The sequence below is a fragment of the Lagopus leucura genome, unplaced genomic scaffold (genome assembly GCF_019238085.1).
Source record: "Lagopus leucura isolate 7727_CA_CO unplaced genomic scaffold, USGS_WTPT01 Super-Scaffold_100044, whole genome shotgun sequence".
Classification (NCBI taxonomy): Eukaryota; Metazoa; Chordata; class Aves; order Galliformes; family Phasianidae; genus Lagopus; species Lagopus leucura.
The window spans coordinates 3,973,380-3,990,288 of NW_024962291.1; the positions used below are offsets into that span (position 1 = coordinate 3,973,380).

The window sequence follows — 16,909 nt, forward strand, 5'->3', positions numbered from 1 at the left end:
AAGAACAAATTCCCTCTGGTTACAAGTGGACTTCCCCGGCACACTGCTGCTTGGCACGGGCCTTCTGGAAAGAAAGATTTTTAAATAAGCAACATAATGTATTTTTGTATGTATTTGGAAGCAAACTCATAACTAGCCCAAAAGAAAGATGACGTTATAGCAAAGCAGATGCACAACCAGAAGGCACAGAGAGCAGTTTGAAGGCAGACAACACCTTGCTCAGCCAACACACCGCCCACTGAGCTCTAACAGCAGCCTCCCTATGCTTGCAGCCCCAGTGACCGGGCAGGCACACCAGCACTGGCAAAGCTGGGGCTGGAAAAGCCTCTGGTGTTCACACTGCCAGCAGAGATGTGGGTAGACAGGGAGCACATGAACATCTCCTACCCAGGTCCACTGAGCAGAGACAGAAGACCCAGAGAAATAGCACTGCCATTCTCCACAGACAAAATTCCTGCTAAAGTGCTTAACGTGAACGCAATCCAGCACTTCTCCATTTAATTTACCATTTTTCCCCCCCTGCAATTAATCACGCAGTTATTTGTCAGACTAATCTTTCCTTAATCAGCTGTAGAAGTTAAAACCTGTTATAACAAGGTTCCTCTTTAAACACAAAGGACAAGTAAAACAATTGAAATGTGTATTTTGGGAACAGTTAAATGTATTACTATTATGGCTCTTTTCTGTTATTTCACAGACCCAACAAATAAAAAATACTTCTTTATAATCTGAATTCGGAAAGGAAAATCCCAGTGCCTGAAAAACATCACCTTAGGGTTGGACATGTTTTAAGCCAAGTACATCTCCTTATTTTCCCCCCCCTTTTTCTTTTTTTTTAATTCTCCTACAGCTTATCTCAGCACACAGTTCCTTTTCCTTTAGCCTCTCTCAAACAACAGTCAATACTTACCAAATAACACTAAATACTAACCTGAATGACTTCACACCAAGGGCTCATTTCTTGGCAATCAAACACATGTATATATGATCACACAGATATACACACACACCCTTTGAACTGATTGTACCAAAAATCACTTTCAAGCAGAACAATAAAAGAGGAGTAGGGTTCTCCTACAATTAGACAGCAGCACAAACTCAGCACACCCCAGCTGTACTGTCACAGCCCCCTGTTCTCCAGTGCTTCGTTCTCCACTCTTATGAAGAGACACATTCCCAGAGGGCTCAGTAATGTTGATCTCCATTATCACTCTAAAATACTGACCGAAGGAATTGCTGGAGTCATATTTAACCTACCATTTGAAGAATGCATTTGTAGTCACGCTTTATGGCTTCTCTGACCAGCACACAGTGGACTCTGAGATCATAAAACAGAACTGCATCACAACAACAATGGGAATTTCACACAAAAAGTCTAGCGGACACAAAGAGGGAAACAAATCAGGGAGGAGAAACAAATTTAATTAGAGCTGGCTGCAAAGTAAGGCATACGGTTCACAGCCATTTTTGCTTTCATTTAGATCACCCTCCTGAGCAAGTTAAATAAACACCAATTTAACCATATATATAAAAAATATAAAGACAAGCTCAAGAGAAAATCTGGACAGAAGCTGAGCTATACACCACACGCACTTACAATCCAAGCTCTGCAACAACACTATTCTGTCACAAGCACGAGCACTCCTTCCACGTCTTCACCATGGCACGTAACCATCCATCACCTCCACATCACTAAAACCCGCTCCACCCACAGAACTCAAACCTGATTTGAGGTGTGGGCAGGAGAGGACAGAGAGAGAGAGGTGTAAAGAACAGGACTGACTCTCAGGAACAGCCTTTTTAAAAAGATGTAATAGTGAAGTTTCATCTTGACAAAAATACTAAAATAAAAAAAACTGTTATGTTTCTACAATTTTTAACAAGGTACAGCATATAAGATGAAGGCCACTGGGGAAGGATTTGCAATCAACATGACTCACTCATTGCACTTGGAAAGACACAAGGAAGACATAGGGGAAATGAGTGTTTCGTTTGGAAACCAGCTTACCGCTACATGACCATCTGTACCTGCATGAAGAAAACTCAAAGATCTTACAGAATGGCTCCAGATTCCACTTCCTTTAAGCCTTAATAGGGTTATCAGGCCCAGATAACAGGATTTAAAGAGAAAGGATCTGAATTCTGGGACGTGGCGGGGCATCATTACGGCTTGGCTTCACCAAGCTTCCACTGAGCTGCAAAGATCTCTTAACTGAACCAGCCTGGTTCTTACCTCAGTTTGAAAGCTGCTTTAAAACAAAAGCAGGGGCCCTGCTTCTTGGCAAAGCCATACTAGGGGAGCTGCACAGAGATATCTTGCATCTTTATCACAGATTGCATCCTGGCAGGCTGATGCTTCCCCAGCAATTCCCTCTGATGAGAGGGCTAGCACTGAGCAAAGGCAGGGAAGTGGGGCTGAAAGAGAGTAGCGTAAGCCCTGTGCCCTGCCACCACCCTTTGGAAGGGTACCGATTAAAGCTAAATAGGCAGCTTGAATTCTTTCTCTAACCTTTGTGCCAGGTTTTGCTGCCACAGAAGCATTCCCTAAATGCAGATTGTGTTCACGTTTAGATGAATGCTTAAAAACAACACAAATTCAGGTATCTTAGAACAGACTGCCTACATATGCATTGCCAAAACAATAAGCAAGGTTACCCCACTCTTTGCAGGGAGATTTTGACTGCCAGCAGCTACTGATCACCACCAACATGTTATAATAAGCAGCACACGACTTGTGGGGTTCTTCTACGTGAGGTTACAAGTTCAGCATTAGCTTCCTAGAAATGCTTCCTACCAGTTTTAAGAAGTATCCAAATTACAGGCAATAGTGTCATATTATCACAGCTGTCAACAGCGCCAAGGGCTGTGGGTGGGGGTTGAATTTTACCTCTCTCTCATTTCAGGAAGGGATGTCTCATCGCAACAGGAACTAATTAAAAAGAAGGGGAGGACTGGACAGTTTATTTCAGAAATGAATACGGTTCAGCTCTCTGTAATGAAACGGCACATACTTGGGCACTGCTTCAACAGCTGATGCACGCTGTTAACTTACGCAGGCTCCTGAAGTCCTGCTCCTCGTGGCCGCTCTGTGTTTACTCATCATCCTCCCCCAGCAACCTACTTCCTCTTCTTCAGAAACTTCTGTCTCTGCTCTTGGTTTCTTCAAGATAGCCATGTCGAAATAGTGCTAATGCCCAAACTCAATTAGCTTCCCATACGCTTCCTCAGCTGTGCCCACACCTGGTTCTCATTTTGCTCCCTTCAATGCATTGAAACAGGGATAGGAACATCTCAAGCCAGAGACTTGCAAACATTACCCAATTCCTACAAACCACAGACTGGTTATTGTGCTGCAGGACACCCGTAAACAAACCGTGGGTTTTCTTCCTCAGCGAAAAGAAGCATTAGCAGTGCCATCAAAGGCAACAACTAGGTTTGTTTGTTATGTACAATGCACACAATTTGCAGCCAGAGCAGTCTGATGACAGCCACCAACATATTGATTTTCCCAGCATTTCAGTATAACGGGTGTTGGCTTTGCCCCCATTCCTCAACAGGATCTGACAGGCTTGCAGGTGCAGTTTGCTCCCCAGCTCCTCCCCTCCCCTTGCTGTCCCTGTTGCTCTGAGGAGCTGTTTCACAGCTCAGATTTGCTCCAAGACAGACTCAGCATCACAGGCCACTGAGCGCCTGCCAAGGTCCTATACTGTCTCAGTCACGCTCCCATCCCCTTTTCCAGGGCATCGAGTGGTTTACCACAGGCTGCTCTGTGTCTAGAGGTGAATGTCTATCTCACAGCACTAGAAAGCCTTCCCCATCTGCGCCTGCTGCAAGAAATGCCTCTCCTATCTACAAAGCCACAAGAATTAACCAATTCACTCAGAGAAGAATGGGACGAGACCCTACAACCCAGCTTTTGTCCGATTTATAACCCATTCATGACCAAAAGGGAATACTGTATTCGTAGGATGCAGGAAGTTGTGCAAGCAAAGATTTTTGTTTTCCTTCAGCTCTCATTTCATGGCAGAAGTGAACCCTGGCAGAGACAGATGCAGTGGGGTACTATGCTCACTTCCTACATGCACCCAGCAGCTGAGAAAGATATATGTAAATATTTTAAAGAAGTTATTGCCAGAGGTCCTAACATCACTGAGATCTTTTAGCACTACCTGTGAACGCAACATCGACAACCTCCAAAACACAGCCAGCACAAACAGGGGGAGGAATGTGCAAAGAGAAGATACAACGAGCAGCAACTGGAGATTATGTCATGGGAAACCTTGCCTCGGTTTACAAAGGCACAGCTCAGAGAACCTGCCCCAAGAGCTTGGGTAGCTTAAACCCACACACATGGAAGACTGTGAAACTCAATTTGGTAAACCGACAGAGCACAGCTGGAAATCAGAGCCATTTCAGATGCTGGTAGATTGCTCAGCTGGCAGAAGGAAAGGCACCGCATCATCTCTCACTTCCTTGCAGCCTGCAATGACAAGTTGCATTGTTCTGGAAGCATCCTGTCTACCCTCTAGGGCAGGTGAGCAGCTCCTCTGCCCTCAGACAAATGTGGACATCACACCCTACCACAAGTCCCAGGAGATCTCAGTCATTAACTCACAAACCTCTAGCAGGATTTCAGAAGTCCTACAACATCCCTGGGAAGTGGGAGCAGCAAATGTCTTGTTTCCATAGAGCAAATATTAACAGGCTATTGCTCAAAACTGAAGTTTGGTTCTCTCTTATCTTTCCCATGTTGTTTCATATAAGAAGACACAATGTTCAGCTTACCAGGTTTTACTGCAAATCTCAGATGAACACAGCTGAAATGAAGCCATCTGAAGTCAGCAGTAACAAACACCGCACGCAGAAATGACTCTAAATGAACCTCAGCACATAAGATACTCAGTTTCTTCTCTACATCCCTTTTTTCTTTTCCAAGAGAATCTCAGATTTCATTTCTGCAGCCAGCTTCGCAGAAACAGGAGTGCAGGGCATCACCCCATCATTGGCAGCAACTGGTCTGTGGCAGAATTGAACACTGCAACTTACTATTCTTATCTTTAAAAGGAGCTGAAAAATAAACAAGTAGCGACTGTGTCAGCTGCCCTGAGCAGTCCTAAGTGCAGGCACAGCAATAAGCACAGCACACACCCCTCACAGGTCAAACCATAAATGCAGTGCACAGAATTTCGTATCTAAGCATAACCTTACAGAGCATGGTAAAGGTTATGGGGAATGACCTTCTGCCTCATAACAGCACAGCGAGGGGCAGTGGGTTTGCTAGGATGGAGGGGAGGCTGCTTTGTGAATCACTCAGAACTTCCACCAGGGAAGTTGTAGATGCCCCATCCCTGGAGGCATTCAAGGCCAGGCTGGATGTGGCTCTGGGCAGCCTGGTCTGGTGGTTGGTGACCCTGCACATAGCAGGGGGGTTGAAACTGGATGATCATTGTGGTCCTTTTCAACCCAGGCTGTTCTATGATTCTATGATTCATTCTATGAAAGAGCAGTACCTTCCTGCAAGACAAAAAAAAAACCAACAAAACAGCACAAGTGAAAGGGACACTTAAAATGTATTTTAATTTTGTAGGCTGCTCAAACTTCTAGATATTTAGAAAAGAACTATTCTATATTCACTTTAGCAGTGAATTCCCAACCATAAGGAGACCTAGGATGCATTTTACCAGGAGATTGCAGTGGTGAAGAGAGGAAAAGCTTGCTCCGTAGTCACTAATTGCCATCTCTGGCCTTCTGTTCACTCATCCTGCAGCGTATTCTTCTCCCAAAGAACCAGGAAATAGTTCAGCATTTAAAAGCATGAAGACTGAGTCAGAAGACAATAGTTAAATACCAGTTAAACCACATACCATAGGTCTGTCTTGTAGTAGTGGGAAATGAGTACCGCTTAAGGCGGTTCCAGATATTGCATCCACCTGCAAATATTTGCTGCTGGCTAGAGCTCAGCGCGTACACTCTCACTAGCAGTGCCAGTACTTTCTGAAATATTGCAAGCAAGAAAGAAAAAGAAAGTTTGCCTAGTACAGAAAACAATAAACTAATTCTGTGCTATAATCATCAACAGCATACATGGCCTGGTTGAGGAGATTTTTTTAAAGCAGGCTATACAATTAAAAAGTTAGTTAACGATAACTACTTCTTTTTTTTCCCCCAAGCATTTTTAAGCTTTCATTTCAGGAATACAGAACCTTGTTAGTAGCTGCTTTAATGATGATCTTTTACTCGGAGCGCAAAGCGGAGATCAGAACTCGCAGCGCCGCAGAGGCATCAGGCACGTGCTCACAATAAAGGCACAGAAGCAATTACGCCTTCATTACATCGTCTCAAATCCACATAAAAATACCCCGTGTTAAAACATTCATATTTTTACATCAGCTACCTCCCAGCAATAGAAAAGCCAATTACAACTGGAGAAAGAGACGACGAGATACAAACACACTGACGCGATGCCAGAGGACACTGGCCATTAAAATGAATGTGTATGTTTGGTGGCCCTGCTAGGCAGGGGGGTTGGAACTACATGATCCTTGGGGTCCCTTCCAACCCGGGTGATTCTGTGATTCTGTGAAAATCTTATAAAGGAATAGCTGAACTCTTTAGAACAATATTTCATCTGTAATTGTTCAGCTGGAGAAGATGCCTTTTTGCAAATGGATTCAAAGCAAATTTCCTTTATACGTCGGCTGCTTAGCTTTTCTATTTCTAAATATCTCCCCCCAGTTTTAACATCTTCAAATGAAGTCCTTGATAAAAGGCACAGACAAAGGGATTTTTTTAAACAGAGACAAAGGAAAGTATTGTTGAGATTTATTAAATGCATACAATTACCTGTATTGTCACAGAGATGAAAGGACAAAGAGCCAACAGATCTAATTCCAGATCTTACACTTGTCCTTCTCCACAGTCGTATTTTAAAATGGAACTCGAGTTAACACATTCATAATACCAGTGTGTACGAATGCTTTGCATGAACTTCAAAACAGTTTGTAATATTTTGATGCAGATGTGACAATATGAGTGGATCAATTAATTTATGACTGATAACTCAAAAGAACACATCCAATTCAACAGCGCGCTTTCAGTTTGTTGAAAGGAGAATTTCAGAACTGGTTCAAAGTTCATAAGTAAAAAATAACCATCCTGTCTATTAGGCACTTAAATAAAAACACCTTCCCTGTTTTTCATCTCAGAAATATTTCCAGAAATTGGATGCTGAGAGGTGGATGGTTGGATTCGATGATCCTAGAGGTCTTTCCCAACCTTAGTGATGCTATGATTCTATGATTCAAACCGCAGAGTCCGAAAGAGGAAAGTATTTTGATTCTGCAGATAGTCATGTTGTCTATCTCATGCAACAGATCTCGGTCTCCTTTCTCCAGTGGTCAGATACATCCGTTGCAATCTGAGTCTACCTCATGTGCCTGCTGCATGGCAGCTAGAAAGGCTAGATCCTGACCTCAGCACTGTACTGCTTATTTCCTCTGGTGCCCAGCTGTGCAGAGCTACACTGCAGAGGTGAATTCCCCTCAGAAAGAATTATGCAAACTGAAATAAAGACGATGAACTTCCCCAAAGAAAGGCCTTTTTTTTGTTTGGTTGGTTTTTGTTTGGTTGAAGATTAGGGACCGTGGGAGGAGAACTGCATTAAACTACACATCTATAGAAAGGGAAACTCAGTTAATCAGGTACAGTCTGCTTTGCAAAAAGACACTGCACTGGTATCACGACCCGAAGCAATGATGTTATTTTGTATGGAGCTCTAAGCCTGCTACTGGAAGTGTCTGATCCTGCAAGGAGGCTGAAAGAAAACCAGGATTTAGAAAACGTAATTCACATATCAGAGAAGCCATATGCTGCCAATAATCCTCTACGTCTACATTCTGTTATAGATGGATGATTATACGGGCGGCATCAAGAAAACATGAGGATGCCTATGCTTGTTCTCACTGGAGAAAAATAATAAAAGCTAAATTTCATGTCCTAAAAGGATCCTGCCGATTTAACATCATTTTATTTCCTCTTTGATTATCTGTAAGTACATAAAGCTCCCACGGTACGAGCGAGAACAACTGAGCACAATCACAGGAGAAGGAAAACCCAGGTTGCCGTTAAACTTCCTTACTGACACAACACAATTTCGTATACGTAGATGTAATGCCTACCACAGGCACCCGTGTTTTTCCCCTCACGCTGGTTTTCTTCACAGCGTCACAGTTTAACGTTCAAAAGTGTGCTGAAACCTTGGCACACCCAACGCTGTGCAGGGCTGAGTCACACAGCTACGCTCTGCTATGGCAAAACCAACATGCACATCTTCCGCCTGCACCACAGAGGGTAGAGAAAGCTCAGTGCTTTCTCAGCCAAAGCTATATCTTGATGTCAAGAGGGCTGCCAGCACACAAAATGCTGTTTACATAGACTGGTGCACCCCAACAGCCAGCTATACCTTTCTTTGGCCCCAGCCCCCTGTCCCATCACCTTGGTAGCAACCTCCTGTCTCACAGGGAGAGCAGAGCATTCCCAAACCGATCCTGGGCACCCACTTGCCCTTTGCTGGGCTCTGGTGAGGCACTGGAACAGGTTGCCCAAGGAGGCTGTGGATGCCCCATCCCTGGAGGCATTGAAGGCCAGGCTGGATGTGGCTCTGGGCAGCCTGGTCTGGTGGTTGGCGACCTGCACATAGCAGGAGGTTGAAATTAGATGATCACTGTGGTCCTTTTCAACCCAGGCCATTCTATGATTCTACGATTCCAGGGACAGAGACTTTAGAAATCATAATTTGAAAGCAAAGACTCAAAATCAGGTATGCAGGTATAGATGTGCCCAGTAGTGACCTGCTCATGTGTGTACCTAAGAAAATAAACATGGAAACGTATTAAAATGCTCTAAGTTAACAGAATCAAAGCACATGAGGAAATAATGAGAGCTCAACTTAACCTGCACAGTAATGGGGAATGAAAAAACAAAAGTCACCTACATTCCTGTGAGAAGCACTCTCCAGAGCCACCTCCCTCTGCAGAGACAAACCATCAGCAAACAAGCAAGAGCTGTGTTGGCATAACCTTGACCAGGGCTCTTCATAGATGTATGGATCGTCCCCTGTCTTACCACCCACCCATAATAACATGTCCTAAAACAACAAAAGATTCATCTCGATATGCAGCATAAAATAATCCCACTGAACCAATATGAGCAGAGGCACCAGAAGACACACTTGAAGCCCTTAGAACATGTTCCAAGCTATGTTTCCCAGTAACAGGAATGGGCTGACTTTTCACAAAAGCTGCCTTTCACAAATAACCCCTTTGTAGGCAGCACTCCTGATGAGGCTCGGCTCAACTTGCAACTCTTTGTAGGCTGGCAGGTAACAAAACCAACCTCTGAGAATATTGCCAAAAGGAAGTAAATAATTAATCTGAAAAGGCACCTCGTCACAGAATCATCTGTGTTTTAGATACAAATTATAAAATCCGAACAAGAAAAAGCTCTCAGACAGCTCTATCACATCCCTCACCTGAGCAGAGGCAGCAGAGCTGCAGCACCTTCAGGCTCAGGTGAGAGCAACACACAGAGGCAGAACCAGATGCCCCCCTCTCTCAAACAAGAGAGCTAAGAGACTGCATCTGTTTACCAGGCTACAATAAACAGGCCACAATTTACAATAAAGCTTCAGACCAAAGGTCAGGTCTTTCCTTCATGATTTTATAGGCCCAGAAGCAAAAGTTTCTTACCTTTAGTGGGGGTGGAATTTCACATACATTATTCCTTATGCTCTGTCTCTGGCCCATATGGCACACAGTTAGAAGAAAACAGTACTACGGTATGCAGACGGCACTATCCTGCACACCACAAAACCAAACCAATCAACCAAAAGACCACAAAGTCTTTCCAATAAAGAAAACAGAAAACCCCAACATTTTTTTAAGAGATGCAACCAAAACATTGCGTACACTGAGAACTCATCAGTGACATTCTGGGCATTTCTTTTACTCATTTAGTTGGGCTAAAACCGTATGAGTCAGTTAGAAAAGGCAGAAGCACACCAAACAAAAGCACACAAAAGGGAGGTAGAAGAAGACAAAGAAAGGGAAGAGGGAAACTCCTTGATGCGCCCCAGCACAGGGCTCATTCCAGATGCAGGCTTTAGTCTTCTTGCCCACAAATGGAGCACGGTTAAGCAAAGACCAGTTACAGCCCCCACAGGTCTGGTACACCAGCAGGTGCCAGCTGGGGTTCCTACTTCTAGATCTAGCTGTAGTTACAATTTCCACTACTCTGAGGTGCAGATGAAAGCACAGTTTCTTTTTCTTTCTGTTACGTATCTAATTTCTGCAGGTGGAGACAGAGGCTTTCTCACATGGCCCAGAGTATCTCAGTGGGAAAAGAGTGACAGTTGCACTACAGGTTTCTAATCACTACAGGTTCTTCTAATTGACTGGTGGCAGTAGAAAAACAACCATAAAAACATTCAGTGAGGTTCCAAATACCAACAGCATCAGACTGCGACTGCTGCAGTTTTGTGTTGCCTGCCTTTTCAGCCACCAGCAGCTCAGAAGATAACTAAATGAGCCATGACTTCATTGATCCAACTCTGTTTCGACCACATGTATGTGTCTGTCCTTTGCTGGATTACAGGAAGACCTTTCCCACTTGATCTTGGATTTTCTCCTGCAATTTTGGATTAATAGGAGCCTGGTTAGCTGCAGATACGTTTGGAAACAGCTGGGAAGCACTCAGAGAAAAGCCTTGGTGCAGTTTTCCAGAGCAGTGCATCTGTTTTGTTCTTCTCTTCCTGCACATGCCTGATCACCTCCTTCCCCACACGTAGCTTTCTAACGTTCTGCATTAGCACACGCTCACCTACACTAACTTGCTGTATCCCATCACAATTGAAGTCCTCCTCTGCAGTCATCTCCTGCTGAAATCTAATTTCCTACTGATGGCTCTATTTAAGGCAAGGATCTCTTTCTCTAGCAGTAGGCTCTTTCTGCTGAAGAAAAATCAGCTAGCTCCTCTTATCCTCGCAGTGACCTTCAATGATGTTCAGGGTACTATTTAGATTCAAATTTTGGAGTCTGACAAAAAGCAGTCACATCAGGCTAGCAACCAGCTGTGCAGCAACTGGCTGTTTCAATGGCTTTGCTCACAGAAAGAATTTTCTTTTAAATAAGCAAGGAAGCAAGGGAAAAAAAAAAAAAAAAAAAAAAAGATTTGAGATGGGTTTCATGCCCAAAAACATGAAAATTCCTGGTTCCCAATTTCGTCGAAATGCTCGTCCTATCATACACTGTAATTTTACTAGGAAGATGGAGGTGCACAAATTAAAATGGTATGGATTAGTAAAATCCAGCCTTACACAGTAAGCAACCAAAAAATTTGAAACAGTAGCAATTTTTCTCTCTCATATTTAGTAGCTCCAACCAAAAAAATTTACATGCCATGAAAAACCTCAACAAAGACTGGCATGTAGCTCACATAATTGAGGAAGTACTAATAATAGCGTGGCTGTTTGCACAGACAACATTTCCACTGTGGGCCTGAATTCAGATCTCAAATATGCAGAAGATGATATTTTGCTGTGTGTGGCTGGCTGGAGACTAAAACCCAAGTACTGGAATCCAATTGAGTGTGCTGCAAGATGCAGGCACTGCGTATATCCAAGCCACATGGAAAACAGCACCTTTATTGTGTACTACGGAAGGTGATCACACTGTCTATTCTTGTTCTGAATGTACAGAAGATCTTGAAACAAAGCTATGCTGTGGCATAGTACAAGAATGGAAGTGCATTTCAGCATCAACCATCAGTCAGTACAGAAAACAACTTGTCCTGACAGATAAGTACATTTCCAAGCTCCTCTGACACAAGTGAGCACAGTTCACAGCCACAGCTTCTCATTCTGCTCTACACAGCCTGGCTCCAGACGTGCTCAGGTCTCCAGACCAGGGATGCCCAGAGCTGTGTGCTAATGGTGGTAGTTAAAGGTTTTACTTCGGGAGTCTGTCCACAGCAGCAGGTAGGCAGCCTTACACTTCTCAAGCTTTACTCTTTTACTCTAAATGAGCCATAGGTATCATAGAATCATAGAATGCCCTGGGTTGAAAAGGACCACAATGATCTTCTGTTTCAACCCCCTGCTATGTGCAGGTCACCAACCACCAGACCAGGCTGCTCGGAGCCACATCCAGCCTGGCCTTGAATGCCTCCAGGGATGGGGCATAGATAAAACTATGACAAAACATTTGCTAAATATTTTCATAAAGAGCACTTATTTTTAACATGTTTTTCTTTCATGCGATGAGGATTACCTAGAACAATTGTACGAAGCTAAAAGGTAGATTTCCATCAAGGAGAAGAATCAACAAGGATGATTAACAACAACCAATATACAGCAGAAAGAAATGCTGATGTGCAACACATGCATAGCAAGTGCACATTTTAACACGATGGTGCTTCATTTATATCCCTCAGCTGGAAATTTAGATCAGCAATTAAATCATAGTCCTATGCAATGGTCTCATGCAGCATCACTGAGAGTATCTGTGCAGGGAATATGCTGTAAGAACAGGCCGATGAGGCCTGCATAAAAGGTATTTATAATCCCAAACAAACAAAAAACAAAAATGCTGGAGCTTAAAAGTCTACTACTTTTGAGCAATGAATATTATGTTGCCATATCACTAACAGGACCATTTTCAAATCACTAGCTCCCATGAAAGCAAAAGCAAGATACCTTTCTTTTGCTTTTAGTTTTAAGAAATTCCAACCTTGACCATTACTTTGTAACTTTTTAAGAAAGAAAAAAATAGGGAAGATGCTTATCCTGGAGTATAAGACACCACAGAAAGATCATATGCCTGTCACACCACCAAGGAACTGCTGTGACACAGCCATTCCACAGCGCGGGATGTTTCCTGGCCCTCGCGTGCGTTGGGCCGACAATGCTGTCTGTGTTAGGAGTGCTGTCCCCTTATCAACCCACCGCTGTCATCTGAGGAAACGTGGAGGCCAGATCCAGCTGAGCCATCCGACTCGCTGCCTTTCCTCTCGTGGGCTGGCAGGGAGGCTGTAGACAAGGAGGAAGTTCTCAGTGGCAACGCATGAAGCCTGCTCATGGCACGTGCCTGACGGTCCCACCAGCTGCTGCCTTCCTCAGCCATCAGCTGGGTAACTCCCCAGGTAGCCCCAGGCCACGTCCCCACACCTGCACAAACAGCACACCATGAATGACATCAGCCAGCTCAGACATCCGTCTCAAGCTGTGCCAAGAACCCAACCACATGGAGAAAGACTACGCGCTATTAGATGCCATCCTGACTTTTAGAGGACAAAGCCGCATGAGCGGCACTTGGATGGAATGGGCAGCAAAACCAACCATGCATCGAGCAATCATTCCCTCCAAAGTTTTGTTCTGCACCCTTATTGTCAGCATTAATGGATTATATAAGTCTAACATGCATTTTTTCCACACAAGCCACCCCTCTCCCAGCTACAAGTGCCAGATTGAAATTAAGGTATTTCAAACAGGTGAGTGATTTTTCACAACCATGCCATCAGCAAGGACTTAGTTCCAAGCCTTAAGGGACTTTCCCTCCATCTCCCTCAGGAGACCAAGCAGTTGCTCCTGAGGATGAAAACTTCCTAAGGTGCTGACCAGCATCAAGAGGGCAGGTCTGGCAAGAAGACTCCTGGCACGAGACTTCATGTTCACAGGTACATGCCTAACATCATAACCAAGGATGTCAAAACCTGTCGACTTCAGCACTGTCAGACCACAGCAGGATTTCCAGGCTTGGTGCAACAGCAAAGCAGAGATAGAACTACAGTGTTCCATCATCTACTACAAAGCAAGATGCTCGAGCTGAATGAAACACAAGGAGGAAGCAATGATCTAGGATACACACTGTCTGTAATCCTGAACTGGTACCAATGTGAGACTGGGGAAAAAATACCTAAAATAGAGCAGTGGTATCATCTTGTTCTGTGACTGTCAGGGTGGGACTGAAATATAAGCCGGGGGGAACTGTCACCACACATTACCAAGCACTCTGGTTGGTACCCAACGTGCTCACGCTTCCGTAGAAGAAGCTGTTGCGGCAAAGCAGCCCAGCCAACATTTCTGGAAGCAAAAGTTCAGTGATCCCTGAAACATCAGAGTTTGCAGCGGTCACAGTGCCAACGTTAGAAAGTCATCAGCTGGGAAGAGTGCGGGGCAAAGGTCTGTGCCAAGCCGCGATGGGCCTGGCAAGGGACCACGACTCACATCACCAAAAGGTGCTGTTGGAAGAGAGGTCCGTGCGCGCTCCGGCACCGAGGGAGGAGGCCTGAAGCACAGCACCGTGCTGAGGGAGGCCTCGGACCGACCCGCCGCCAGGTCCCCTCCTTCCGTGCCCCAGCACCATTTGTCTGCGGAATACTCCCAAATCACCGCTGAAAGCCACGGCCCAGCGGGCGACACGCACCGCCGGCATGGGAGAAGAGCGAACGACATCGCTGATTAAGCAGCGGGCTCGCGACCGGAGCGGGCTGCGATACCGAGCGAGAGGACGGCAGCCGTCTCCCCGCCGTCCGTAACGCAGCCGCCGGAGAGGTGAGGCGAACGCCCGCAGCGCGCTCCGCCGGCTCCCGCCTCCTCCGCATCCCCGCCGGTGCCGGCGGGCGGCCGCCGCTCAGCGCGATGCCGGGCGGGGCTCGGACCCCGCCGAGAGGCCGCCGCCGGCCCCAGGTGAGCGCCGGCCCGCCCCGCGGCGCCCCCCGGCCTCTCCGCGGGCGGCCCCGGCGGGACAAAGCCCGAGCCGCCCGCACACCTGCCCGCCGGCCGCGGGCCTCTCCGCGGGGGCAGGTGCGGCGCTCGGGCTGCGCCCCGCTCGGACGACCCCCGAGCCGCGGTCTCACCTCGGCGGGCAGCAGCAGCAGCAGCGGCGGCAGCAGCAGAGGGAAAGGCGGGAGCAGCGGCAGCCGCCTCATGGTAGCGGAGATCGCTCCCCGCCGCGCGCACGGCCGCTCAGCCCGACGCCACCTCCCCCGGAGACATGGCCGGACCGCGCGCCCCGCACCGCCCGGCGAACCACCCTTGCGCCGCCCTCCCAGGCGGCGGCGGCGGCGGCGCGCCCTCCCCCTAGCGCTGCGCGGCCGAGGGCGGGGCCGGGAGCCGCCGCCGCCCGGGGGAAGCCCTGCGCGGGGCGGGCTGTGGGGGCGAGCGGGGCGGCCGGCGGCGGGAAGGGCCGCCTCCCCGCGGCCTAAACGCACCTCCTCCCGGCATCCCATACCGCTGCGGGACGGACGGACCTCTCCGAAAGCTGTCTGCGTCCTGTCCGCGCGCTGAGCCCCGTCACTCGGTTATCACCTCCCTTACTGCCCGGGCTTCTTGTGCTGTTCATTCATTTCAGATGAGGGAAGCCGGGGGGGGGGGGACAGTTCACGTCGCGTACCTTTGATTATGGGAAAGCTGTCTGTATTTCCTCGCAAGTTTGGAGTTGATGCCGGGGCAGGACATACCTGCGTACCGATAAGACTAGGGGGAAATAGCCAATTATTTTTAAAATCGTCGGGGCACGCTCAAGTAAGGAAATAAGCACTATATGCAATCCATTCATAAAGCGTCTTATCTATCCCATCCATTCAGCACAAGGCACCTGGGAATTACTGTCTGGCTGACGACTCTTCTGATGAACCACACAGCTGCCAGAAGTCTCACTGGCTGCGGTGAAGTTGTTATGCTGAGCTTACCTCACCAGATCAAACCCTACAATTTGGAAATTACACCTTTAACTCAAAACCCCTGGTGTGCCTGCAAAGAGCCCCGGTGGCTCTAAATTGCTGAACTGTAGCTTCTGCCTGGGCAGAGTTTCACTTGCATCTAAAATACAACTAGCCACCGTGACAGCTTCAGATCCTGGTTATGCTGCGCAACCTCACTTGAGCAATTGTACTTGGTCATCCTCAGATTTGAGAGTGAGAACACTGTGGCATTGTTAATTGCATGCCTTTCCAGTACAACAACCTACCAACTGAGCAGGCTACCCCCAAAATTCAGTGGGAATCTTTCTGCTGATTTAATCAGCAGTGACATCTCGCCCTGAGGAGGGACATTAAAAACGAAATGCATTGAGACAGCAAGAATTGGGATTCTGACCTGTTCAGATTTATAAGAATCCTGAAGTTGGTGTTATTGTCTCCAAACTCTGAGTGTCCTCTTTTCATGCACAGCCTATGCAGAGTTTATGATGATCACTTTCTCACGCAATACTTGTGGCTGAGTTCTCACAGCTACTCCTATGTCCAGTACCCAGCAGAGAAGGCCTACGAAGTTTTGGGAGAAAGTCTCACTGCTGAAGCGCACAGAGTCATAAGGAACAAAGAAATTTATGTGTAGCAAAGTGGAGTAGTTCTATGATTGAATAGAACTTAAATGTATGTATTTAATTGTAACTGTGGCATTGCTTTTGCCATAGTTCCTTATTGGGTGAAGTTCAGCTGGAATAGAAAGAGTGGGGAAGTTTGTTACTGTTTTAGGGTACAATACTTACTGTTAGTAGACCTCAAAGGACTAACTCCTTTCCAGAAGAATTTCTTGCCTGCAAAACATATGCAGATAGCAATATGATGCTGCCTGCACCCAAGAAGTGAGCAATCAGGATTCACTGGTAGCTGAATAAGCTCAGATACGCTGAAGATGGCCACAGTATGAAATGCCAAGAAACATAAGGCACTAAAAAGTGTAATTTTTTGTAACAAAAAAACAAAACCAAGACAAAAGAAAACAAAAACAAAAACAAAAACAACAAAAAAACCAGAAGCGCAATTTTTATCTGATTCATTGAAAAAAATGGTAGTAAACTTTTGTGTGTGTACCAACTGAAGAAATAATCATCTGCTTGGGACTGTTTAAAAT

The 16,909-nt window shown here is 46.1% G+C and overlaps 1 protein-coding gene across 1 annotated transcript in view; it reads right to left on the minus strand.

Moving 5' to 3' along the window:
* PTPRJ (protein tyrosine phosphatase receptor type J) overlaps window positions 1-15,008 on the minus strand; it is a 65,090-nt gene extending 50,082 nt beyond the window's left edge. The window contains exon 1 of the mRNA XM_042884588.1: window positions 14,911-15,008. Coding sequence (XP_042740522.1) covers window positions 14,911-14,982 — 72 coding nt within the window. The 5' untranslated portion in view covers window positions 14,983-15,008. The remainder of the gene's footprint in view (window positions 1-14,910) is intronic.
* Window positions 15,009-16,909: the final 1,901 nt, after the last annotated feature.